Raw genomic sequence first — 27,522 nt, forward strand, 5'->3', positions numbered from 1 at the left:
ATGATGAGGTACAGTCACTATTAGTATAATGAAGTATTTCTGTTAATAGAAATATCACAATTAAAAGTGAAATACAGTTGAGAAAATGTTTCACACGATCATAAAATGTTAATATTAGAAGGACGGAGGATTAAACTGTAACGGCCTATCGATGACGAGATCATTAGAAACGGAGCACAAGCACGGAATGGACATAGAGTGGGAAAGAAGCTAGCCGAAAACTTTTCAAAGAATACATTCTGTCTTTCGCCTTAATCGATTTAGCGAAACCAAGGGAAACCAAAACTGGACGCCACCTCCCGAAAAGAAGCACAGTGTCTCAGCCACTGCCCTATCTCTTTGGATAAAACTGAACATTAGATATGTTCTTTTGTTTGATGTTGCCTTATTGTGATTTTAATCGTGTGTCTGTTGATAAATATTTTCCAAAGGAAACTTTATGTTTGAACGAACAATCACAAAAAGCATTATTTGCTATCGACTGGCTATATTTATAGTTTATATCTCAGTTGGACCCGATAACACGTCTTTCCAAAACACTCGCACGCTCAATCTCACTTGCTGTCGAATGCAGATCACATCTGTGAAGTTCCACGTGTATCGTGGTCAACGCAATATTATTGAGCAATTTTATCATGATCTCGGTTTTGCCATTCACTTCCATCCCTCTCTATACTTTTTATAGTCATATTGTACTTTTCATTTTTCTTCGTAGTGTAACAGTGTCTTTCACTGAAACTGTCGAAGAGTGTACAGAACCCACACACATAAAAGTGGACAATAATATGCGTACAATTTAGACTAATGGTCACATTGCTACGTTTTTAAAGTGTTCGAAACATCATTTACTGGGGAAAAAACTTGATCTTGAGCTGAATTCAATGGAAAGGAGAAAGCAGCTGGAGTCTGTGATATATTGGTGGAACAGATCAAAATCCACGACCCTACTGCCAAACAATAGATTTTGCAAACACTGTCTAAAAAAATGCAAGATCCAGAAGATCGTAGTACTGTTGAAACACAGGAAAGGTACATGCCAACCAAAGAACTAGTACCCTACAGCGTTCCTATACCATCTGCATAAAGAGCATGAACAAATAATTTTAAATCATATGGCACATACCGTAGACCAACGGCTCATTTCCCAACAGACTCGATTCAGACCAGGATAATCGTGCACTAGTTAAATTCTGTTCCTTGCAGAACACACAGGGGAAGGGTTTGAAAGAAAAGAAAAAAAGAAATAAAACTTGTAGGTCTGGCGCATGTAAGTTCTGCTTGTCAACCATAGAGTGCTCATGAAAAAACTCTACAACGCATTTAAAGACCACCCGCTCACAAAAATGATTGAAGCTCTATTGCAAAAAAGGCAGTTTTATGTAACACTGGAGGGTAGAAGTACGACGGTGCCAACAAAAGAACGGTCTCTTCCAGGGAAACTGGAAAACTCGTTAAACATTGGAACATATAGACACACTAAATAGCTGGCTGTCGTGCTGGTCAATTCACTGACACACATGCATCATCACGGGAAAAGCTGCTAAAAGACTGTCACCAGGAACAATACTTTAAGGAAAGTAGCGAATAGCAGATGAACCAAACCGACTGCTTTAGCACTTTACTTTTCCATAGCGGAATATGCATGCTCCGTATGATCTACATCCACACATGTCAAAAAGTCAGAACGAGCTTATGTGACATATGAAAACTATCAACAAAATGCATGAAACCCACATCACTTGGGAAGCTATGTGAAGCTGACAGATTCTCAGATCCTAAACCCCAAAGAATTGCGCGAGAGCAAATAGAAAAATTTAAACATACTTTCGACGAGCGCCACTCTCCACACGGTGCTTTACGCGGGCCTGGGAGCCTTGAATCCCGCAGGAGATCCCTTACAAGGGAACCTCCCCATCGCACCCCCTCAGATTTAGTTATAACTTGGCACAGTGGATAGGCCTTGATAAACCGAACACAGATCAATTGAGAAAACAGGAAGAAGTTGTGTGGAACTATGAAAAAATAAGCAAAATATACAAACTGAGTAGTCCATGGGTCACATATGCAACATCACGGAGTTCGTATGTTCAGCAGCGCCGTGGTCTCGTGGTAGCATGAGCAGCTGCAGATGAAGAGGGCAGAGGTCCTTGGTTCAGGTCTTCCCACAAGTGAAAATTTTACTTTCTTTATTTTTGCATAGTTATTATCTGTCCGTTCGTTCATTGACGTCTCTGTTCACTGTAATAAGTTTAGTGTCTGTGTTTTGCGACCGCATCGCAAAACCGTGCGATTAGAAGACGAAAGGACGTGCCTCTCCAATGGGAACGGAAAACATTTGATCGCAAGGTCATAGGTCAACCGATTCCTCCACAGGAAAACACATCTGATATATTCTATACGACACTGGTGACGGCATGTGCGTCACATGACAGGAATATGTTGTCGACCGACCTAACTTGTACACTTGGCGAATGGGTAAAAAGACTCTTCTACCTTTCCCGATTTAGGTTTTCTTGTGGATGTGATAATTACTCCCAAAAAAGTGATGAAAACATAAGAGTTTGTCACATAAACTGGAAACAAAAAATTAAAATTTTCACTCGATTGAAGATTTGAACCAAGGACTTTTGGTTCCGCAGCTGCTCACGTTGCCACGAGACCACGGAGCTCCTGCCGTACGTGTGTCCTTGATGTTACGTATCTTCCCATGAACTACTCAGTTTGTATATTTTGCTTATTTTTTCTCAGTTCCACACAACTTCTTCCTGTTTTCTCAATTGATCTGTGTTCAGTTTTTCAAGGCCTATCCACTGTGCCAACTTATAACTAAATCTGAGGGGGTGCGATGGGGAGATTCCCTTGTTAGTACTGAGTTAAATGAGCTCCCAGAAAACTGCCTCACAAGAGATCTCCAGCAGCCGTTTATCAAGCTATATGATTTGTAGAACACTGAATCGCTTCGAAATGGTTGTAGTGGCAGTATAATTAGATGGAGCCTCAAAGACGAAGCAGACAACAAATGCGACTGTGATGAAGTTCAAGAAATGGAACATCTTCTACAATGCCCCACCTGTTTCACAAGGAGTAACTTGAACGTACTATGGCGTGATAAGAATAAAGTACTGAACGTCGCCCGGTATTGAACTGAAAAATTTTTCCGAGCACGAAAAGTAAAGTAATATCGTAGAGGTGATATTTTTATTTGCTTTGTATTTCTAAAGGCTGGTGTTCGTTTTCAGGTAATGTATTACGCCACAGATTATATTGATGCGGAAACTAACAATTCACATTCATATGCGTTAAGAGTTTTATTGATTGTTGATGCCTTCTAACAAATTATTATAATACACTTTTCCATGCCAACTATAACTAAAAACGATACCTAGGAACATTTGATATCGAACTGGCATGTTAACGAAGAGGCCTTTGAAATGAAGTTTTACAGAAGAACGATGAAGATTAGATGAGTAGATCTCATGAACGTATACGAGTACTTAATGCAATCGAGAAGGAAACTGCAAAGGCAGATTAGAGATTAACGTCCCGTCGACATTGAGGTCATTAGAGACGAAGCACAAGCTTAGATTGTTTAAAGGAGGCGGATGGAAATCAGCTGTGGCCTCCCGTGATCCCGTGGCATCAAGGAGTAGTCAAGTCCGCTAATCGAGGAAAGTGGGAACAGCAAACATTGTAGAAGGAGATCAAAGCTTCAGTACAGTAAGCAACTTCAAATAGGTGAACCTTGCAGTAGTCATGCTGAGATGAAGAGACTTAGCACAGGACTGAATAGCGTGGAGAGCTGCAGCAAACCACTTTCGTACTGAAGAACACAACTAGAGCCAAGTCTTTTCACATTGACTCACTACATGTTTTGTCTGCTGACTGCTTTGCCAGCCGCGCTTTCTACTTTCATTTCTTTTTGCACCAAGTTGCACTGTTTACGTTTTCTATCCGTTTCTCACGTAATGGAACACACAGTAAAGCTGGAACACATTTAGACGGCTTCCTCACTCAGTTCTGCATCTTTGCGTCCTCAAATATGTACCTACCAAAATGACACCGCCAGACGAACTTCGTTCAAAAATAGTTCAAATGGCTCTGAGCACTATGGGACTTAACTTCTCAGGTCATCAGTCACCTAGAATTAGAACTAATTAAACCTAACTAACCTAAGTACATCACACACATCCATGCCCGAGGCAGGATTCGAACCTGCGACCGTAGCGGTCGCGTGGTTCCAGACTGTAGCGCCTAGAACCGCTCGGTCACCCCGGCCGGCGACGAACTTCGTGACATTATCTGTTAGTATGACTGTCTCTCTGGTGGGATCAAAGAAATTAAAAGCAAACAGAAATATTTTTGTGGTTCTTCGCATAAAATACAGAGTAATACATATAATTTGTTTTCTTATGCTCTATTAGCAGCCCTAGGTACTAGATTCGCCTTATTAAGCACAACTAGTTTCTTGCCCAAACAGGAATATTATTAACCACTTTTTGAAAGTACAGTATGTTAATTTCGGAGTGCTGAGCACTAAAATAAGTGTTCTTTTTTTTTTTTTTTTTTTTTTTTTTTGCAAGATAAATGTATGTGTAAGACTACAAGAACTACGGGAAGAAATATGGAAAGCTATATTACAATTTAAAGAAGGTCCCACAAAACTTATCTTCAAAGACTATGACTGAAATAAAACATGACTCACTGATGATGGCACAAATCTGCTGAAACATGACTCAGCAATAGCGAGAGTAGTTGCAGTCTTAATCAGGTGTAGCCTGTTTCCAATAATTATGAATAAACTTATATGGTCTATTTCAATTTTCATTTTTAAATGTCTTCAGTTCGCGCTATGAGTTGCCTACTTGTAAATTGCAGCAGGAAACTGATATTTAAACATGACTGATAGTATCTTGCGGGTTAAATCTTAATATAGAATAATTGCGAGTTGCTGGACGCTTTAAGGTGAGATTATTGCAAGTTGATGGACGCTTTAAGGCGAAATTATCTCCTACACCGAACATAAAGCATTCGTACACTTTATCTACCGTGTCTTTAATTATACTTGACCTTCTCTGTGTGTTCTTTCTCTTGGTGATAGATGGATCCTATGCTGTGAAAATGTAACCATTTCATACTGACGTTGCAAGAGAAGCACAAAGTGCGAACTGCCCAACTAACCATCGAACCGCAGCAGTACTGCCTCTCCACCGATGCTCAACAAACCGCCAGCTACAACCGGTCTGTTTTTCAGCAATGTGAATAGTGTTTGTGTTTTCACTAAATGAGAAACGCAAATGTTGACAAATCTGGCATCCCCATGCCAATTTCGAGACTATTCTCTTTAACACTGCAATTAGAAATCGTGTTTTTGAAACTGAGCTGAGATGACCAAAAATTCGTAATCACCACATACAATTGTGTCGCATGCAAAGACATCGACAGTAGGAGAACAGAACGGCGGCTCGAAACGCATAATAATAAATGAATGCCGATGAACCTTCAGTATTACTATTGGTCCGGAAGAAAAGTATAGCCAAATCAGCATAGGTCCCAAAATCTAGTAACCTAAGATATTAGTCGCAAACAATTCACAAGTGAAGTTTAGTTACAATCTAGTTGTACGTAATCGTAAAGAGCTCCCAAGACATTGCATAGCAAATGTTATCAGAAAAGACTGTAAAATTAAAAGGAAAGCTAGCTGTCCTCATTAATATAATCGTCAGGAAGCATTGAAAAATGAACAAAAAAAGGTACCGAAGTAAATATTGTGAACCCCGACGTTTTGCAACCATTCTCAGTCTCTGAAACAAGGCCTAACAAAGTAGGGTATGAGGCTGCAATGTTTTAAAGGTGTTGTGCCTAATATGGATCAAAGCACAATTCGTTTGCGACTCCTCAACAAACAAGAAAAAGGGGAAACTCGAGAGTCGTCGCAGTTCAAAACGTTACACTGGTTACTCACTCATTTTCAGCTGCTAATTTATGCCATGACAGCTGTACAAAGTACTTTACATCTCGTTCCAGAAAGTAGCTGATAAATTGTGCGTATGTGTTTCAGACGTATGTACTTTACGATAATTTCTCTAAAATAACATTTAATTTACAATTCTCAACTGGAAAAAAATATTAAAACTGAAGAAGAAGTTGTGCTCCAAATAATTAGATGTAAATTAGTGTTCATTTTTATTCACAAAGTTTCAATTTCAGTTTCATAACCACTATGTGAAGGAAAAGAGCTAGATTGTCAAAATGGTTCATAATATTGGAAGCATTATAATATTTTGAGTGCGAATCATCCATGCTCGGAACAGAAACTAATGGTGGCATTTTCCACAACTTGACAATGAGAAGGGCTCCAGCAAATATATTTGCTCAACGAGACTTTCAAAAACAAAAATGATGTTATTAGAGACACTGAACTAAACAGAAGACTGTTGTCTCCATCCACTAGGGCCAGTATGGCACAACACACGTCACCGTATAATCAGACTTCAAATATAAAACATAGCTTTAGCAGTGTGGAGAGATTAAAACAGTTCTTGTAGTATCCTGGGTAAATAAACTACCAGAACTAAAACTTAAGTTGCTGACTTTATTGCCAAGTTGAAACGGTAAAAAGTTGCCCACGTAACAAGATAAGGGGTGCACTAGACATCAGAGGCAGCTTGCTACCTAGCTAGCCGACGGCGCATACAAGACCTCTTTTTTTTTCAAATCGACTCTAGCCTAGAAAATTATAGTTGTAGGAGATTCTGAAGTATTAGTGTAAGATCAAAAGAAATTACCCCTACAGATGGAATGTTTAAATCCTAGTAATAAACTACAAACTAACGAAGCAAGTGATAAAACGGCAATGATTTGATTTTATGACTGCCGTTTTATCAAATAAATAGAAAAGTATTGCACGTTCTCTGTACCTCGTTATCTCTTTGCTCACGCCATCTAATCGATGACACCATATATTGATAAATCAACTTCTCTTGTACTGCAATGTCTCGCTCTTTCGACATAAACAACGTAAGTACGAACACACATACTTCGCCTATCGCCTCAAGTATACAAACATAAGTGTAGAATAATAAGAATATATTAAAGTAGTATCATATGCAGTTTGTGAGAGTATGTGTTATACACTAATCAGTTTCTGAATTTAAATCATTAATTTCACGTAAGAATTTCTGTTATATATAAGTTTTTATTATTTCATACCACCTGTCGGTGTTTTAAGTTAATATAACGTCAAAGTAAAATCGCAGAACACTAGCGTTACTGCTTGTCCTCTTACAAAAGCCCATGGTGAAAACGTTTAAAACTATCTTCAATATTTATCCCAATTACAATCAGTTTAATTGACTGTACATATACAGAAGTTGTATGATACTAGACTACTAGAGAAATTACAGTGTGTGCATTCTACTGAGTGTAGTTTAAAAGTATTGCCCTGCAAGTTTAATTTATTTCTATTGTTCCATTTCGTACTGCATATGAATGTTTTGAGGTTCAATTAATTCACTTGCTTGAACTGATTTAGTGATGATCGCAACATTCAAAGTCGTTGTGAATATGTTTTTGTGATTTATTCCCGGCTGCTGTCAGAGTTGTAGGCTATTTCTGAGACGCTGCTACCTCTGGCTGCAGGCAGGTGCCGGTAGCAGGATGATCTGTGAAACTTAATGGACCGCGCTGCCTTCGGTCACTTTATATGGCTGCGAATATGCCGGCGTTTTGAGTTGAAATTTACTAAATTCTCTGAAAATTACTTTCACCAAAAAATAAAGCTCCGGAAAACATCTTAATAACAAGAAATACTGAAATCTCTCCAGGGAAATTTTCTAGATGGGTTAGGATGCGGATAACGTTCAGAAACACCGTATCTAAGTTTTACAGTGAGCACCCGCCAATATGATGTATTTGTATGACAGCGTGCACATTTTCGACAAGTCATACATTATGCCCTCACAAAGAATTAACCGGTTCTAAATGGCCCGCCGCATACGAAAGGCAAAGCAACAGTCACTGATTCAGATAAGTATTCGTTCTTTTGCTACAGTCCACGAACGTCCTTGTCTTCAGTGAAGAATAAAATAATTCGAAACTTCACTATCCGTTACACTCTTCTATCACGCCTTCCACCCACACATCTTTTATTAGAGTTAAAATAGTTGCTCAAAATCATTCAAACTCGATGTAGTTACCGTCCGCCATTAGATAATTCTTGGTCTCTTCTGTTCTTCTCTTCTCGTTCTCATCAAAAATTCATATCGCTGCTTCTTACTTCTAACAATCGGCTTCTCTTCTTTCTTGATACACCCCCACTGTCTCTGAATAATTTATATCACAATCTTACGACGAAGTAGTCCACCAATGCGTTTTACCGTGACGTCATTGCAAAGTCTAAGGAGATGCAGGAATGTTCGGTGCGACTCGTTGGCTTTGACCAGCGACATAGGAAACATGTGACAAATGACATAAACAATATTGCAAATATAGCGTCATATTATTGGGGATTTTTTCAAACGGGCCAAGCTACAAATCAGTCTGTCATCTTTTTTTTTCTAGAATTACATTCGTTGGCTCCATCAGTTCACAGCCAGTCACCTTCCAGCCTAACCTAGTAGGTTCAAATGGCTCTGAGCACTATGGGACAACAGCTGTGGTCATCAGTCCCCTAGAACTTAGAACTACTTAAACCTAACTAACCTAAGGACATCACACACATCCATGCCCGAGGCAGGATTCGAACCTGCGACCGTAGCAGTCACACGGCTCCGGACTACGCGCCTAGAACCGCGAGACCACCGCGGCCGGCTAACCTAGTAGGGCTTGGGCAAAGCTACAGGTCAGTCTGTCACCACAACCAGATTTATTTGGTTTCCCATTCGTTGTCTTCGCCAACTCACAACCAAAGTGTCGTCTCCCAACCTAACCTATACCTCGGGCTAAGCTACAGATAACACAACCAGTTCTTTTTTTGTTTTTTCAAATTTACTGACTTTGCCGACTAACAACAAAACTGTGAATATATGCAGCAAAGGTAGAAAAGATCTAGTGACAGCAGCCAATAACATTACGTCACTAACCAAAGCCGACGACTCTTATCGAACATTCCTCTTAAGCCAAGTCTATGACGACACACACTATAACAGGGATAAATTCTCAAAATAACATACTTTCACATCTTTCCAGTTGTCCAGTTGTAATAATTCCTTCTGCACTTGTCTTGACACTTCACAGTCTAAATATTTCTTCAAAATAGTTCTTCTTTTCCCGTTACACGAATAGTTCCTCCACTTACGTACCGCCATCAACCTCTGTTCGCCATCAACTTTCTTCCTCCTCCTACCTCAAGCCGGTTAACCTCCTTGTCCTACTGCGATTACAAAACACAGATATTAATTTTGACGTAACGGGCATAGTATTTGATTACAGTGCCTACATACAATACGCTAACTTTACATAGAAGTACATGGAATACATTTACCAGCAAAGCTTCATTCACTCATATACTAGAATTTTATGAACAAAATTAGTAGCCGGCTGGAGTGACCGAGCGCTTCTAGGCGCTACAGTCTGGAATTGTACGACCGCTACGGTCGCAGGTTCGAATCCTGCCTCTGGTATGGATGTGTGTGACGTCCTTAGTTTAGTTAGGTTTAAGTAGTTCTAAGTTCTAGGGGACTGGTGACTTCAGAAGTTAAGTCCCATATTGTTCAGAGCCATTTGAACAAAATTAGTAAATAAAATGTACTAACTTTACATTGAAAACATAGACAGTTAACAAAACAGCGACTGCCGTCGAATTAACAAGTAGAAATTACGTGTACTAACTTTACATTGAAAACAAAGATAGTTAACAAAACAGCAACTACTGTCGAATTAACAAGTAGAAATTACGTGAGATGAAAATCTCCGCCACAGTGTATAGGTCGAAAGGATATGCTAGCAGGTAATCACAGTAGACAAGAAACGCAAATCTGGTAAGACAGAAACTGAAGCTGTATCGAGATTGTATGGACAGTACTACGTATTAAAAGTGGGCATAAATTTATAACTGAATCATTCTATTCACCACCAAACCCACTCTCAAATACAGCCAAAAACTTTGGAGAAAATGTCAGGTTGCTAATACGTGTGTCCTCCATTAATATTATCATAAAGAGAGAAGTCTTTTGTCATCCAATATGGAATAATGCTAAACGCCTTTCTAAAACCACCAAGGACTGATAGTTTGGAAGTCCGATGAAGATAAAAATTTATTAGATCAATGGCAACCAATTGATCTGACCAGTTTGCTTAAGTCCACAATGAAACTAGCGTCAGTGGCGATGAGGCGACTTTAGTAGCAACTGTTACCAGAGTGCAAACGGCATCTAAAACATGTAGAGACTTTTACATTTTCAGTAAACTAGATAAAGAAGCAGCTGTGTCGTAATTCAAGGAGGCACGTGAAACGCTTAGTTTTTCGCAGGTGGATATAGAAGAAGTGTGACTGCGGTTGGAAGAATAACTGACCGAACATTAGAAAAATACGTGTCTAGTAGGATGGTTCATGATGGAGTGACCCTCCATGACATATAGTTTCTGTAAAGGAACTTCAAGAGACAGAGACTACTGCATAACAGGAATAAAACAAAGCATAAGGCTATAGATGGGGAGATGCTGAATGAAACGCATTTGGCTGTCAAGATGACAAAACGTGAAGCCTTCAACGACTAGTATAGCAGATTGCTATCGAAAAATCTCTCACAAAATCCGAGGAAATTCTGGTTATATTGAAAGGTTGTCAGTGGCACCGATGTTAGTGTCCAGACAGTCAAGGAGGAGACAGGGACTGAAGCTGATAGGAGCAAATCGAGATCCGAAAGGAAAATCCAGGAGCGCTACGCCAGTTTAACTGTCGCGCAAGAACAAAAATAAGTGATATAGAAGTCAGTGGCGTCGGTAAACATCTGAAGTCACAGAAATTGAACAAAGCTCCAGGGTCCAATGGAATCTAAGTCAGATTCTATGTAGAAATTTCGATTAATTTAGGTCCTCTTTTAACCGTAATACATCGTACATGTTTCGAATAAAAAAAGGGTCAGCAGTTTCAAGGAAGCAGAGGACAAAAAATGGTTCAAATGGCTCTGAGCACCATGGGACTCAACTGCTGTGGTCATAAGTCCCCTAGAACTTAGAACTACTTAAACCTAACTAACCTAAGGACATCACACACTCCCATGCCCGAGGCAGGATTCGAACCTGCGACCGTAGCGGTCGTGCGGTTCCAGACTGTAGTGCCTTTAACCGCTCGGCCACTCCGCCCGTCCGAAGCAGAGGACAAACCCGTCTACAAGAAGGGTAGCAGAAGTGATACATAAAACTACCGTCCAATGACATACATCTGCTGTAGAATCTTAGAACATATTCTAAGTTCAAACGTAATGGGGTATCTCGAACAAAACGATCTCCTCCATACCAACGAACATGAATTCCGCAAACATCGGTCATGCGAAAACAAACACGCGCTTTTCTCACATGACATCCTGAAAGCCATCTATCAAGGCAATCAGATTGTTGCCTAATTCTTGACTTTCGGGAGGTATTAGACTCCGCACCAAGTTATCGCTTATTTAGAAAAGTATAGATCATACTCGGTATCAAACAGTACACACGGCTGGATTGAAGATTTCTTGGTAGAGAGTACGCAGCATAGTGTCATGGACGGAGAGTAATCAACAGATGTAGGAGTAACTTCAGACGTTCTCCAGGGAGGTGTATTAGAACCTTGCAATTCGTATTGTATATTTATGACCTGACAGGCAATATCAATAGTAAGGTCAGACTTTTCGCAGATCATGAAGTACTGCCTGAAAAATGTTGCCCAAATATTCAATCAGACCTTAATAAGATTCCCAAGAAATACAAATATTTGTAACTTGCTTTAAATTTTCAGAGATGTAAAATTGTGCTCGTTAAAAAAAAATCGTAGTATCCTATGACTACAATGAGAGTCACAATTGGAATCAGTCAACTTATACAAATTCCTTTGTGTAACAATTTCTAGGGATATGGCCTGAAACGATGATATAGGCTCAGTTGTAAGTAAAGCAGGTGATAGACTTCCGTTCGTTAGTAGGAGACCGGGAAAACGCAATGAATATATAAAGGAGACTGTTTACAAAACACACCTGCGATCTATACTAGAGTATTGCTCAGTTGCATGGGTACCAACACCATTTATATTTAACAGGGGACGCTGAACGTTTCCAAACAAAGCAGCACGGTTACCACAGATTTGTTTGTACCACGGGAGAGCGAGAGTGAAGTGCCGAAGACACTGAACTGGCAGACGCTTGGAGACAGTCGCAGCTGCCACGCGAAAGCCTAGCTATACCGTTTCAGGAAAGTGAATTAAGTGATGAATCTAGGAATATGTTACAGTCTCATACATATCGTTGCCGTAGGGACTGGGAAGACAAGACTGGAATCCCGTAACTACAGACGCACACTTTCACTTAAATAGCAATTCTTCCGCGGTTCATACGCGAGTAGAACGGGAAGAAACCTTAATGCGTGAACGAAAGTAAGTACTCTTTGCCATGCGCTTCACTACGGAATGTAAATGTGAATGTAGATGGGTGCGTGTCAAGTCAGAGAGTAAATATAGGTGTACATGTTAAGTAAACATTTCGGACTACATATTGTACGTAAATTTTCATACGCAGATGACTCCAGCTGAATCCAGAACGCACTGTCAACCTCTCGGTAGCTGCTTCTTTTGCATACGCAAACTGTTTTCGCGACGTACAGTTGAGTGCGTTCGTCACGATGAGTAGGTAGCATTCAACTTGCATGACAGGATAACTATTTCCAAAGTCTGTTCTGATACATACATTCAGCCGAGACCGTCACAGAACCAACATATGCTTCGCTAAACGTGGAAGTCTTCTCGATATGTGTTACAGGACAATCCATTTTCAAAAATGGTTCAAATGGCTCTGAGCACTATGAGACTTAACTGCTGAGGTCATCAGTCCCCTAGAACTTAGAACTACATAAACCTAACTAACCTAAGCCTATGGACAACACACACATCCATGCCGGAGGCAGGATTCGAACCTGCAACCGTAGCGGCCGCACGGTTCCAGACTGTAGCGCCTAGAACCGCTCGGCCACTCCGGCCGGCGACAATCCTTTTCATTTCTATGATGTTGAGGGCTAATTTTAATGTTTTTGACAGAAGTAATATTCGAAACTGTGAGTGCAGTGTCGCTATTATGTGCGCATGTGTTAGATGTAATTTTATTTTCAGGACTGAATTTTCATACCACATTAATACGACACAGAATATACTGATGGCATTTGACAATTCAATGTCGTGTAGGTAATCTCACTCTTCATAGAGCTCATACTTAACAGATTCCGTGTTGTGAGATGTAATTCTAAGAGCTATACGTGCATGCCGTATTTTACGAACTTTGTTCAAAGAGTTGGGAATAACAGCCAAGTGTTCCTTATAGCTTCAGCTGCTTTCGTCTTTTACGTCTACATTCCAGAGAATTATGTTAGCTTGCACTGCAAACTCTAAATTCTGTAACTGTCATTTACCATGGTACTGTAACTTGGAATTCCGTTTTAGAGACTGACATTATATGAAATGAGTTACTTCGTGGAGAACAGAAGTGTTGAAACGGGCAACATTTATTACATTTAAGTATAAAATAGACAGGGAATTTTTCAGGGAATTACTTACAACATATATCCATCTGAACCACTCACTGTAGACATGCGTAATTCCTCTCTACAAGTTTTACTCAAACAGTTCCCTCCATTACCAAATTAACTATTACCTGGTGCCACACGATTTGGCCTGTCAACCTACCTCTTGTTTTAGTCAGCATTTTTCTGCCCATTCCGATTCATTACTTCTTCACCGGTTACTCGACCTATCCAGTCCAACCTCTAGCATTCTTCTGTAATGTCCCGTTTCAGGAGCTTCTTTTCTCCTCTTGTCTGTGCTGTTTATCGTTCACATTACACTGCCACTTAATGTAACAACCAGACAAATAATTTCAGAAAATACTTCTCAACTCTTCAATTTATATTAGATGTTTTCATATTTCTGATTTTCAGGGAAGATGTTTATGTTATTGCCAGCCTGCTTCCTGTATCCTGTTTATTTCGGCGTTTTCCTTATGTAACAAAACGGAGAGAATCCGCGACGCACCCATTTCGACGACCTTCAGGATACCAGCCGGGCGGCTTTAGGAGGGTAGTGCTCGTATAAGGACTTACATCACTCTGTTGCCGTTTTCGAAAACAAATCGAGGTCTGATATCATCAGGCAGGATCCGATGGAAGATCAGATGGAATCTTCAGATCGCTCAATTAAAAAGAAAAAAAACTTGAGGATAGAAGCCTTTGGACCACTGCCCTGTTGGTAAAAGCTCTCTGTTTCTATTTTCCGCTTTTACGTCTCCGCATTCCCATAAAAGGATACGTTTTGCGAGAATAAAAGTACAATCTGTTCTGTGGATAAAAATCTGTAGGCAGCTACGCTGATCACTGTTTTTGTTCGCAACAAAATTTATTTTATTTACAGTAACAATATGCAAGCTACACAACAGCTTTCATTCCGATGTTACAGAGTAACAATTATTCCAATAAATGCAGTGGGAACTCACGCGTTCTTAGGTGAACCATGAGCGGAACGGAGGCCTTATACCACTTGGCCACCGCTCAAGCTAGTCATAACTTTCCTCGTGAGGTATGTCTGCACTGGATCGAAATAACTAGCTCTTCGATTTCTCGGAAAATATTAGGTAGCGAGCTCGTAACTATAAAATAAACTTCCTAATTTATGAGCGTTCTAGCGTATTCCGCCTGGTCCGAAACGATCCTGAGTCATGACCCTTGACCTCAATTTTATTTCTAAAAGGTAAACGTAGTGACCTACACCATTTCACAATAGCTAGTTTTGAGTGGTTCCCAAATAGTCTATCGAAGTTCGTCAAAGACGGCATCTCCCAGGATCTGGGAAAAAGACAGAATGTTAGAAGGTTTTATGTCATTGACGGCGTTGTCATGAAATGTGAAGCACGAGTATGGGGAAGTAAATCGGTATTTACATCAGGTCGTTCTGGAAATCTGGGTGGTTGGAAGGGACTTTGAAGCTGCGTCCTTCTTGATACGAGTCCAAAGTTTCACTACTTTACCTCTTCGCTAGGTCGGAAATCTGATTTCTCCTATTGGGAGAAGATACACTTCGAAATTTACGGCCAGGTTGGCAATTGCACTCAGGTACATCTTATTTTGGTGGGTAATCCTATAAGTCTACAGACGGAGTGGAAGCGATGGCCTGGAATACAAACACACGCCGAGTGAAGTGGTGCAGCATTTAGCGCTCTGAAGTCGCTTCCTGGTCCGAATCTTGGCCAGTCATGAAAATTTAGGATTTGTATAGTTTCTCCCCCCCCCTCCCCCCCATGAACCATGGACCTTGCCGTTGGTGGGGAGGCTTGCGTGCCTCAGCGATACAGATAGCCGTACCGTAGGTGCAACCACAATGGAGGAGTATCTGTTGAGAGGCCAGACAAACGTGTGGTTCCTGAAGAGGGCAGCAGCCTTTTCAGTAGTTGCAAGGGCAACAGTCTGGATGATTGACTGATCTGGCCTTGTAACATTAACCAAAACGGCCTTGCTGTGCTGGTACTGCGAACGGCTGAAAGCAAGGGGAAACAACAGCCGTAATTTTTCCCGAGGACATGCAGCTTTACTGTATGATTAAATGATGATGGCGTCCTCTTGGGTAAAATATTCCGGAAGTAAAATAGTCCCCCATTCGGATCTCCGGGCGGGGACTACTCAAGAGGATGTCGTTATCAGGAGAAAGAAAACTGGCGTTCTACGGATCGGAGCATGGAATGTCAGATCCCTTAATCGGGCAGGTAGGTTAGAAAATTTAAAAAGGGAAATGGATAGGTTGAAGTTAGATATAGTGGGAATTAGTGAAGTTCGGTGGCGGGAGGAACAAGACTAATGGTCGGGTGACTACAGGGTTATAAACACAAAATCAAATAGGGGTAATGCAGGAGTAGGTTTAATAATGAATAGGAAAATAGGAATGCGGGTGAGCTACTACAAACAGCATAGTGAACGCATTATTGTGGCCAAGATAGATACGAAGCCCACTCCTACTACAGTAATACAAGTTTATATGCCAACTAGCTCTGCAGATGACGAAGAAATTGAAGAAATGTATGATGAAATAAAAGAAATTATTCAGATTGTGAAGGGAGACGAAAATTTAATAGTCATGGGTGACTGGAATTCGAGTGTAGGAAAAGGGAGAGAAGGAAACATAGTAGGTGAATATGGATAGGGGCTAAGAAATGAGAGAGGAAGCCGCCTGGTAGAATTTTGCACAGAGCACAACATAATCATAGCTAACACTTGGTTTAAGAATCATGAAAGAAAGTTGTATACATGGAAGAACCCTGGAGATACTAAAAGGTATCAGATAGATTATATAATGGTAAGACAGAGATTTAGGAACCAGGTTTTAAATTGTAAGAAATTTCCAGGGGCAGATGTGGACTCTGACCACAATCTATTGGTTATGACCTGTAGATTAAAACTGAAGAAACTGCAAAAAGGTGGGAATTTAAGGAGATGGGACCTGGATAAACTGAAAGAACCAGAGGTTGTAGAGAGTTTCAGGGAGAGCATAAGGGAAAATTGACAGGAATGGGGGAAAGAAATACAGTAGAAGAAGAATGGGTAGCTTTGAGGGATGAAGTAGCGAAGGCAGCAGAGGATCAAGTAGGTAAAAAGACGAGGGCTAGTAGAAATCCTTGGGTAACAGAAGAAATATTGAATTTAATTGATGAAAGGAGAAAATATGAAAATGCAGTAAATGAAGCAGGCAAAAAGGAATACAAACGTCTCAAAAATGAGATCGACAGGAAGTGCAAAATGGCTAAGCAGGGATGGCTAGAGGACAAATGTAAGGATGTAGAGGCCTATCTCACTAGGGGTAAGATAGATACTGCCTACAGGAAAATTAAAGAGACCTTTGGAGAAAAGAGGACCACTTGTATGAATATCAAGAGCTCAGATGGAAACCCAGTTCTAAGCAAAGAAGGGAAAGCAGAAAGGTGGAAGGAGCATATAGAGGGTCTATACAAGGGCGATGTACTTGAGGACAATATTATGGAAATGGAAGAGGATGTAGATGAAGATGAAATGGGAGATATGATACTGCGTGAAGAGTTTGACAGAGCACTGAAAGACCTGAGTCGAAACAAGGCCCCCGGAGTAGACAACATTCCATTGGAACTACTGACGCCCTTGGGAGAGCCAGTCCTGACAAAACTCTACCATCTGGTGAGCAAGATGTATGAAACTGGCGAAATACCCTCAGACTTCGAGGAAGAATATAATAATTCCAATCTCAAAGGAAGCAGGTGTTGACAGATGTGAAAATTACCGAACTATCAGTTTAATAAGTCACAGCTGCAAAATACTAACACGAATTCTTTACAGACGAATGGAAAAACTAGTAGAAGCCAACCTCGGGGAAGATCAGTTTGGATTCCGTAGAAACACTGGAACACGTGAGGCAATACTGACCTTCGACTTATCTTAGAAGAAAGATTAAGGAAAGGCAAACCTACGTTTCTAGCATTTGTAGACTTAGAGAAAGCTTTTGACAATGTTGACTGGAATAATCTCTTTCAAATTCTAATGGTGGCAGGGGTAAAATACAGGGAGCGAAAGGCTGTTTACAATTTGTACAGAAACCAGATGGCCGTTATAAGAGTCGAGGGACATGAAAGGGAAGCAGTGGTTGGGAAGGGAGTAAGACAGGGTTGTAGCCTCTCCCCGATGTTGTTCAATCTGTATATTGAGCAAGCAGTAAAGGAAACAAAAGAAAAATTCGGAGTAGGTATTAAAATTCATGGAGAAGAAATAAAAACTTTGAGGTTCGCCGATGACATTGTAATTCTGTCAGAGACAGCAAAGGACTTGGAAGAGCAGTTGAATGGAATGGACAGTGTCTTGAAAGGAGGATATAAGATGAACATCAACAAAAGCAAAACAAGGATAATGGAATGTAGTATAATTAAGTCGGGTGATGCTGAGGGAATTAGATTAGGAAATTAGACACTTAAAGTAGTAAAGGAGTTTTGCTATTTGGGGAGCAAAGTAACTGATGATGGTCGAAGTAGAGATGATATAAAATGTAGACTGACAATGGCAAGGAAAGCATTTCTGAAGAAGAGAAATTTGTTAACATCGAGTATAGATTTAAGTGTCAGGAAGTCATTTCTGAAAGTATTTGTATGGAGTGTAGCCACGTATGGAAGTGAAACATGGACGATAAATAGTTTGAACAAGAAGAGAATAGAAGCTTTTGAAATGTGGTGCTACAGAAGAATGCTGAAGATTAGATGGGTAGATCACATAACTAATGAGGAAATATTGAATAGGATTGGGGAGAAGAGAAGTTTGTGGCACAACTTGACCAGAAGAAGGGATCGGTTGGTAGGACATGTTCTGAGGCATCAAGGGATCACCAATTTAGTATTGGAGGGCAGCGTGGAGAGTAAAAATCGTAGAGGGAGACCAAGAGATGAATACACTAAGCAGATTCAGAAGGATGTAGGTTGCAGTAGGTACTGGGAGATGAAAAAGCTTGCACAGGATAGAGTAGCATGGAGAGCTGCATCAAACCAGTCTCAGGACTGAAGACCACAACAACAACAACGTAGTTTCTCCAAGACACTTCAGAAATGGTTCAAATGGCTCTGAGCACTATGGGACTTAACATCTATGGTCATCAGTCCCCTAGAACTTAGAACTACTTGAAACTAACTAACCTAAGGACATCACACACATCCATGCCCGAGGCATGATTCGAACCTGCGACCGTAGCAGTCGCGCGACTCCGGACTGAGCGCCTAGAACCGCTAGACCACCGCGGCCAGCTCAAAACACTTCTGGAGATTGCCAAGAAAATTCGTTTGGAAAGACCAGAACCTTGTTGGCTAATACAAGTTAATTTCGCGTCTGTAGACGTCGTCGTTAATGGCATATTAAACCCTAATTTATCCAGGGCTTGGTTTCCAATCACACTCTAGGCAACGAACACCTCTGAGGCGACCGCTCGCAGCACACGATAAAAATAATAATAATCATTTCGTATGGCTCAGTGGCTGGTGTAAGTCTTTCAATTGAATGTCGTTTTGGCTACGTACTGAAAAATCCTAGGTTCGGCGGGGATTGGATCCCGTGGCGTCGTGGTTTCCAGTCAAGAGCTTTACCGTTCCTTTTTTTCTGTTTTTTCTTTTTCATTTATTTATTTATTTATTTATTTTGAGAAAATCTCCGACTCACCTAGGAATCTAGCCTGGGCTCCTTCGGTTAGCTGTTTAGCAGTCTGCCGCGCTGACAACGCGGTTGTTTTTTTTAAGGGAGGGTGAACGTATTGTCGCAGCAACAGTTCGATACCACAGCCTTTCAGTTTCCAGTGAAACGTGGAACAGTGGTCTGATCATTTAATATTAAAAGACTGCGACCAAGGTGTGGACGGGGCCAAGGAATTGACATATCAGACGTGATTTAACAAATGGTTCAAATGGCTCTGAGCACTATGGGACTCAACTGCTGAGGTCATTAGTCCCCTAGAACTTAGAACTAGTTAAACCGAACTAACCTAAGGACATCACACACATCTATGCCCGAGGTAGGATTCGAACCTGCGACCGTAGCGGTCTTGCGGTTCCAGACTGCAGCGCCTTTAACCGCACGGCCACTTCGGCCGGCCGTGATTTAACACATAAATAATTTATTCATAACGTACAATACATAACACCAACTACGTAAATCCTGCTTCGGTGCTTACAATTGCCCAAAATGGGAGGGCCACCACTTTCGAATTGGAAAGGCTTTAATTTAAGAAACTAAAACGCCTTATATAATTTTTTTAAAATAATAATAATAATACAACACATAAGTAAGCGCTAAGTGAACGCACTCTTAAATCTTTAATTATGAATCACAAAGCGTGGGTTTACCACATTTAAATTCCCATTGCAATATAAAACATAAAACCATGAATTCACAACACAGCATGGCTTCAAATTTCTACCTGGACAACCTATGGTCCTAAAACTTTCGTATTACATTCCAGCCAATCACATTAATAACTTATAAACACGGTTGGTAAAATACAAACGTTTGCACTATAATGAATTTTAATAATCCACAATCACTCAAAATACAACATCAGAAGTTCGATACGGAGCATGAAAGCCTGTTTATACAATCTTTCGGACCAAAATAGACACGAGGGCCACCATAACAGAAGAGCGCTAGTCGCTTTTAGGATAGGTGCTCCCATTAGCTTAATCACTGAGCAGATATTTACTTAAGCGACAGGTAAGATAGTTAATGCAAATAGAAGGTATTTCTTAAGGTTTTTTCCTGCCTCTTAACAAGGGGGTTTTAGTAAGGTGGAAATTACACTTTGAGGAGACGCAATAGCAATCCAGCGGGCACGCCTTCACGGGGACGCCATGCCTCTACACACGTACTGAACTAGCCGGGTGTGCGCTGTTCAAGCCAAACATTAATAACACAGTTCCATATTCCTGACACCCAAATAGCCGGGATCAAAACAAAACTAAAAATACCAAGAGCGCAAGATCCAGCACAGCTTCAGAACAGATCTTACTTCATGCTGTTGCCTTCACAAGTACAGATATCGAAACGAAAACAAGAACGTGTAACAAAATTCCCTAATCAGCACGCCGGCCAGGGTGGCCGAGCGGTTCTAGGCGCTAGTCTGGAACCGCGCGACGCTACGGTCGCAGGTTCGAATCCTGCCTTGGGCATGGATGTGTGTGATGTCCTTAGGTTAGTTAGGTTTAAGTAGTTCTAAGTTCTAGGGGACTGATGACCTCAGATGTTAAGTCCCATAGTGCTCAGAGCCATTTGAACCATTTGAACCTAATCAGCACAATGTTCTTCGTTAGGTCCCAGTAGCGCTAGACAACGCCGACATGCCAATGTTAACAAACCTCTAAGGCAACACCCTCCAACTGACAAGCCGAAACCAATGTGACCCCTTATTCAGCTCCGTGACAGGACTCGAACCCCCAACTACTGTCAGTGCAACTCATTTAGATTAAATACAGCGCAAATAGTATGGCGAACACATATACCCAGGGGTTAACAGAACACTAGACTGAACTAGAATTAACCTTAATAATAGAGTACTAGATCTTGGGAGACAAGGAACTAACTCCCCGCCCGAAATTCTGCAACCACAGGGCGGGAGGATGAACTACCAAAACACAGAAGTACAAACGTACACAAATAACTACCAAAATACACCACTACACCGCTTAGCAACGATGCGTGGAGGAATCTGCACTGTCAGAATTGCACCAGTGGACGGAATAGAGGATTGCCACGGCAGTGGCCACAAGGCGCGAAAGACGACTGGATGAACTCAATCCCAAAGGACGATCAACTTGAAACATTCACATTTAACTTCTTTTCTCCTTTCTCTCGGCGCACTTCGTCGTTTATCCGGGACTGCTGAGCACAATTCTGAGCCGTCCCCAGTCGTCCCGGCAGACACCGACCCAGCCAAACTGCTCCCGGACTCAAACCCTCGCCGAAACGAAAACAAGAACGTGTAACAAAATTCCCTAATCAGCACGCCGGCCAGGGTGGCCGAGCGGTTCTAGGCGCTAGTCTGGAACCGCGCGACGCTACGGTCGTCCCGGCAGACACCGACCCAGCCAAACTGCTCCCGGACTCAAACCCTCGCCGAAACGAAAACAAGAACGTGTAACAAAATTCCCTAATCAGCACGCCGGCCAGGGTACTAGATCTTGGGAGACAAGGAACTAACTCCCCGCCCGAAATTCTGCAACCACAGGGCGGGAGGATGAACTACCAAAACACAGAAGTACAAACGTACACAAATAACTACCAAAATACACCACTACACCGCTTAGCAACGATGCGTGGAGGAATCTGCACTGTCAGAATTGCACCAGTGGACGGAATAGAGGATTGCCACGGCAGTGGCCACAAGGCGGGAAAGACGACTGGATGAACTCAATCCCAAAGGACGATCAACTTGAAACATTCACATTTAACTTCTTTTCTCCTTTCTCTCGGCGCACTTCGTCGTTTATCCGGGACTGCTGAGCACAATTCTGAGCCGTCCCCAGTCGTCCCGGCAGACACCGACCCAGCCAAACTGCTCCCGGACTCAAACCCTCGCCGAACGGCGGCTCCACCGCCCCATGATGGTTACTGTTTGTTTGCTTTCGTCGACGCAGGCGATGATTAGACTGACATCCGCCTCCCGCGGACAACCAGTGAAGAGCGGACAGAGGGGCCTCACGCAGGCCGGCGTTCCTCCACGGGTAGAAGTGCGGGTTCGATAACATCCGTAGGCGGAAGGCTGGATGTCGACGTCGCCAGAACAGACACGAAGGCTACTGCGCGACAACTTCCTCCAGCGTGTTTTTTTTCCTTTATTGTTATTTTATACCTGCACATACAACAGGTGGGCTGGCAGCAGCATTCTACGCCGCTCTTCAGCCTTAGAGGAGACAATGATAAAAGACAGAAAGAATACTCAGAAATGACAAATGGTGGGTAAAAAAAAAAAAAACAGTAGACATAAAATACAAACCGGCCGAAGTGGCCGTGCGGTTAAAGGCGCTGCAGTCTGGAACCGCAAGACCGCTACGGTTGCAGGTTCGAATCCTGCCTCGGGCATGGATGTTTGTGATGTCCTTAGGTTGGTTAGGTTTAACTAGTTCTAAGTTCTAGGGGACTAATGACCTCAGCAGTTGAGTCCCATAGTGCTCAGAGCCATTTGAACCAACCATAAAATACAAAACATGGAGCCGTTTACACTCGAAGAGAAATCGCACCACAAGCTGTTGACACGACGCACAAATATCGATGATTGCGATGACACCCACCGTGGTACAACAACAAAGTTAGGAAACTACTGCGAAAGCAAAGAGAGCTCCACTCCAAGTTTAAACGCAGCTAAAACCTCTCAGACAAACAGAAGCTAAACGATGTCAAAGTTAGCGTAAGGAGGGCTATGCGTGAAACGTTCATTGAATTCGAAAGCAAAATTCTATGTACCGACTTGACAGAAAATCCTAGGAAGTTCTGGTCTTCTGTTAAATCAGTAAGTGGCTCGAAACAGCATATCCAGACACTACGGGATGATGATGGCATTGAAACAGAGGATGACACGCGTAAAGCTGAAATACTAAACACCTTTTTCCAAAGCTGTTTCACAGAGGAAGACCGCACTGCAGTTCCTTCTCTAAATCCTCGCACAAACGAAAAAATGGCTGACATCGAAATAAGTGTCCAAGGAATAGAAAAGCAACTGGAATCACTCAATAGAGGAAAGTCCACTGGACCTGACGGGATACCAATTCGATTCTACACAGAGTACGCGAAAGAACTTGCCCCCCTTCTAACAGCCGTGTACCGCAAGTCTCTAGAGGAACGGAGGGTTCCAAATGATTGGAAAAGAGCACAGATAGTTCCAGTCTTCAAGAAGGGTCGTCGAGCAGATGCGCAAAACTATAGACCTATATCTCTTACGTCGATCTCTTGTAGAATTTTAGAACATGTTTTTTGCTCGCGTATCATGTCATTTCTGGAAACCCAGAATCTACTATGTAGGAATCAACATGTATTCCGGAAACAGCATCGTGTGAGACCCAACTCGCCTTATTTGTTCATGAGACCCAGAAAATATTAGATACAGGCTCCCAGGTAGATGCTATTTTTCTTGACTTCCGGAAGGCATTCGATACAGTTCCGCACTGTCGCCTGATAAACAAAGTAAGACCCTACGGAATATCAGACCAGCTGTGTGGCTGGATTGAAGAGTTTTTAGCAAACAGAACACAGCATGTTGTTATCAATGGAGAGACGTCTACAGACGTTAAAGTAACCTCTGGCGTGCCACAGGGGAGTGTTATGGGACCATTGCTTTTCACAATATATATAAATGACTTAGTAGATAGTGTCGGAAGTTCCATGCGGCTTTTCGCGGATGATGCTGTAGTATACAGAGAAGTTGCAGCATTAGAAAATTGTAGCGAAATGCAGGAAGATCTGCAGCGGATAGGCACTTGGTGCAGGGAGTGGCAACTGACCCTTAACATAGACAAATGTAATGTATTGCGAATACATAGAAAGAAGATCCTTTATTGTATGATTATATGATAGCGGAACAAACACTGGTAGCAGTTACTTCTGTAAAATATCTGGGAGTATGCGTGCGGAACGATTTGAAGTGGAATGATCACATAAAATTAATTGTTGGTAAGGCGGGTACCAGGTTGAGATTCATTGGAAGAGTGCTTAGAAAATGTAGTCCATCAACAAAGGAGGTGGCTTACAAAACACTCGTTCGACCTATACTTGAGTATTGCTCATCAGTGTGGGATCCGTACCAGATCGGTCTGACGGAGGAGATAGAGAAGATCCAAAGAAGAGCGGCGCGTTTCGTCACAGGGTTATTTGGTAACCGTGATAGCGTTACGGAGATGTTTAATAAACTCAAGTGGCAGACTCTGCAAGAGAGGCGCTCTGCATCGCGGTGTAGCTTGCTCGCCAGGTTTCGAGAGGGTGCGTTTCTGGATGAGGTATCGAATATATTGCTTCCCCCCACTTATACCTCCCGAGGAGATCACGAATGTAAAATTAGAGAGATTAGAGCGCGCACGGAGGCTTTCAGACAGTCGTTCGTCCCGCGAACCATACGCGACTGGAACAGGAAAGGGAGGTAATGACAGTGGCACGTAAAGTGCCCTCCGCCACACACCGTTGGGTGGCTTGCGGAGTATCAATGTAGATGTAGATGTAGATGTAGACACATTGGAACGATGGAGCGTGACGGTGATCACTGAACACAAAACACGACGGCACACAGACGAGACACTGATGGCGATGATCTCCGGCGCGCGAATGTCCACGTAACATGTGCGAGTCCGGGGACCTGCCAAGAAGTGAAGAAGGGCGAGGGGGAGGGAGAGGGGAGAGTAAAGATGCCAATGGCAGAGGAGAGGGGAGGAGTAGTAGAGGGACGGGGGTAGGGGAAGCCCGGGGGAGGAGTGGGGAGAAAGGGAGGAGGGAGGGAAGGGGGAGAGAAGGGAGAGAGGGTGCCCAAAGGAATCAAACACAGGAAGAGGGAGGGAGGATCAAAGTTGGTAGGAGGGGTAGATGGAGGGGAGGAGGGCATCATCAGGGAGGGGGAGCTGGCGGAAGCCACCTTGGGAGAGGGTGTGGAGAGTGGAGAGATGGAGAGCAGGTGGGACATGGAAGTACAGGCGCGGCAGCGGACGGGGGCGGGAGAGGATGACAGAGACCAGTGGGTGAGGAGGATCGAGTTTGCGGGAGGTGTAGAGGATCCGTATCCGTTCGAGGAAAAGGAGGAGGTGGGCTCCAGCGTGATCGCGCTCGCCTATAAATAGTACAGGCCAAAGAGTCAGCTGCAGTAAACACGTGAGTCGGTCGTGTTACCAACCTACGGTTTCTAAGTACACCCACTGAACTCGAATCGATAGTGGGTACTCTATGGGCGGGAGTTCAAACGAAAGAGCTTCATAAAAGACAAACCCTGAACAACCGCGGTAAAACGAAATAGAAGCCAAGCAATAAAGACACCAACGAGATGCTAGAGCCCGATCGCGCCCAAACACTGTCGATTACCGAAAATATTGGCTCCACACGACGCTCAGGAAACGATCCGTGGAAAGATGGAAGTACACACAGTTCAAAACTTTTTCCCACCTTTTTGTTTCTCTCTTTTGTCGGTTTGCAGGAACGCACTTTACCGCTTTTTTCAGATTGGAACCCGGTTTACCGCTTTTTTATGACACATAAAACGCTTGTATCGGCAAGGAGGAAAGGCCAAAGTCAGCTTCAGGGTGGGTGGAGACAAGTGTGCTGGGATCGAATTCCGAGGTCTTGTCACGATGCCTCCCTGCCGCTGACCACCTGACCCGACTGCTTGATAAAAATGACTATATCTGTTGTCAGAAAATTGTGCATAAGCACGAAATCCTGTTCCGTACTCATAACTGTTAACGTGCTTTTTGTTGAATTACCGGACTCGTAGAAGACAGTATTGACGTGCTGACGCGACAGACAAACAGCGACGATTCCGTTTGCAGCGACGTACGACTCTGGCTCGGGGCGCTGGGTGTTCCCCGAATCCGGCGGCGACCGCGAAGCCCGGTGGCCGGCGCGGCGCTACGGCCAGCCGCCCGCCCCCTTCGGCCAGGGCTACAGGCCGGGCTGGCAGGACGGTGGCCCCGCGTGGGGCGAGCAGCGCCACTTCCGCCGCAGGCTGCCCGACGAGGGCGCCGGCGAGTCGGGGCGGCTGCTGGCCGTGTCACCGGACCAGCTGGCGACCATTAGCGAGACGCTGGGCGCGCTCAACACGGTGGGCCGCTTCCTGGTGCGCGCGGCGCGCCACGAGGGCCCGCCGGCCGGTGACCCGGCCGCCGGTCACGGCGACGCCGCCTCGCAGCAGCTGCCCGCCGCCATCCTCACGCTCTCCAAGAACGTGCTGGGCCGCAACCTCACCGACGCCATTGCGCCCATCGTGCGCGGAGCGCTGCCCGCCGTCGTCTCGGCCGCCAACACAGGTTCCTAACTCACTCACTCACTGACTGCTGACGCCTTCCCCGTGTTGTGATCTGTGACCCGACCTGACGCTCCTTCCTCCACCCGACACCTACTCTACACTGTACATACTCGACTCACTTACTGGTGAATGGTCTCTTCTTGCATCCCTTACCAGAGTACTTTCAATAAAATGATACTTTTCTTTGTGTCTGTAACTATAAACTTTCATTTACTTTCATTTCTCAATTTGTAGACTACAAAATCATTTATATCGCACAACAAGGACACACACGATGTTTAAAAGTCTATGTATGTAACGTCTAGGAATGACAGATCGCCCGCCATTGTAGCCGACCGGTTCTAGGCGCTTCAGTCCGGAACCGCGCTGCTGCTACGGTCGCAGGTTCAAATCCTGCTTCGGGCATGGATGTGTGTGTTTTCCTTAGGATGATGAGCTGAAATCGGTCTCCAAATTCAAATACCTGGGGTCGTACATAGAGAGGGACAACGCCGAATAAATTGCGGTTGGAACAACTGGATGAAAATGAGTGGAGTGCCGTGTGACAAGAAGGTAAGCATTGGGTTGAAAGGGAAAGTGTACAAGTCGGTGGTTAAGGCCTGCTATGATATACGGGGCAGAGACATGGCCAATCACAGTAGCCCAGGAAAGTAAGATGGAAGTGGCGGAAATGAGGATGCTGAGGTGGATGTATGGGGAACAAGGAAGGACAGGATTAGAAATGAATTTGTTAGAGGAGCTGTGAAAGAGGGACCCATGGGGAAAAAGAGACAAGAGAGCAGACTAAGGTGGTACGGACACTTACAGAGAAGAGGGGAAGA

General features: G+C 43.1%; 1 protein-coding gene across 1 annotated transcript in view; it reads left to right on the plus strand.

Annotated features, from left to right (window-relative positions):
- LOC124775194 (proclotting enzyme-like) overlaps nucleotides 1–27,522 on the plus strand; it is a 158,213-nt gene that overhangs the window by 11,417 nt on the left and 119,274 nt on the right. Inside the window, exons 2-3 of the mRNA XM_047250036.1 lie at nucleotides 26,226–26,680; nucleotides 27,273–27,285. Coding sequence (XP_047105992.1) covers nucleotides 26,226–26,680; nucleotides 27,273–27,285 — 468 coding nt within the window. The remainder of the gene's footprint in view (nucleotides 1–26,225; nucleotides 26,681–27,272; nucleotides 27,286–27,522) is intronic.

Source organism: Schistocerca piceifrons, chromosome 1, assembly GCF_021461385.2.
Source record: "Schistocerca piceifrons isolate TAMUIC-IGC-003096 chromosome 1, iqSchPice1.1, whole genome shotgun sequence".
Lineage (NCBI taxonomy): Eukaryota > Metazoa > Arthropoda > Insecta > Orthoptera > Acrididae > Schistocerca > Schistocerca piceifrons.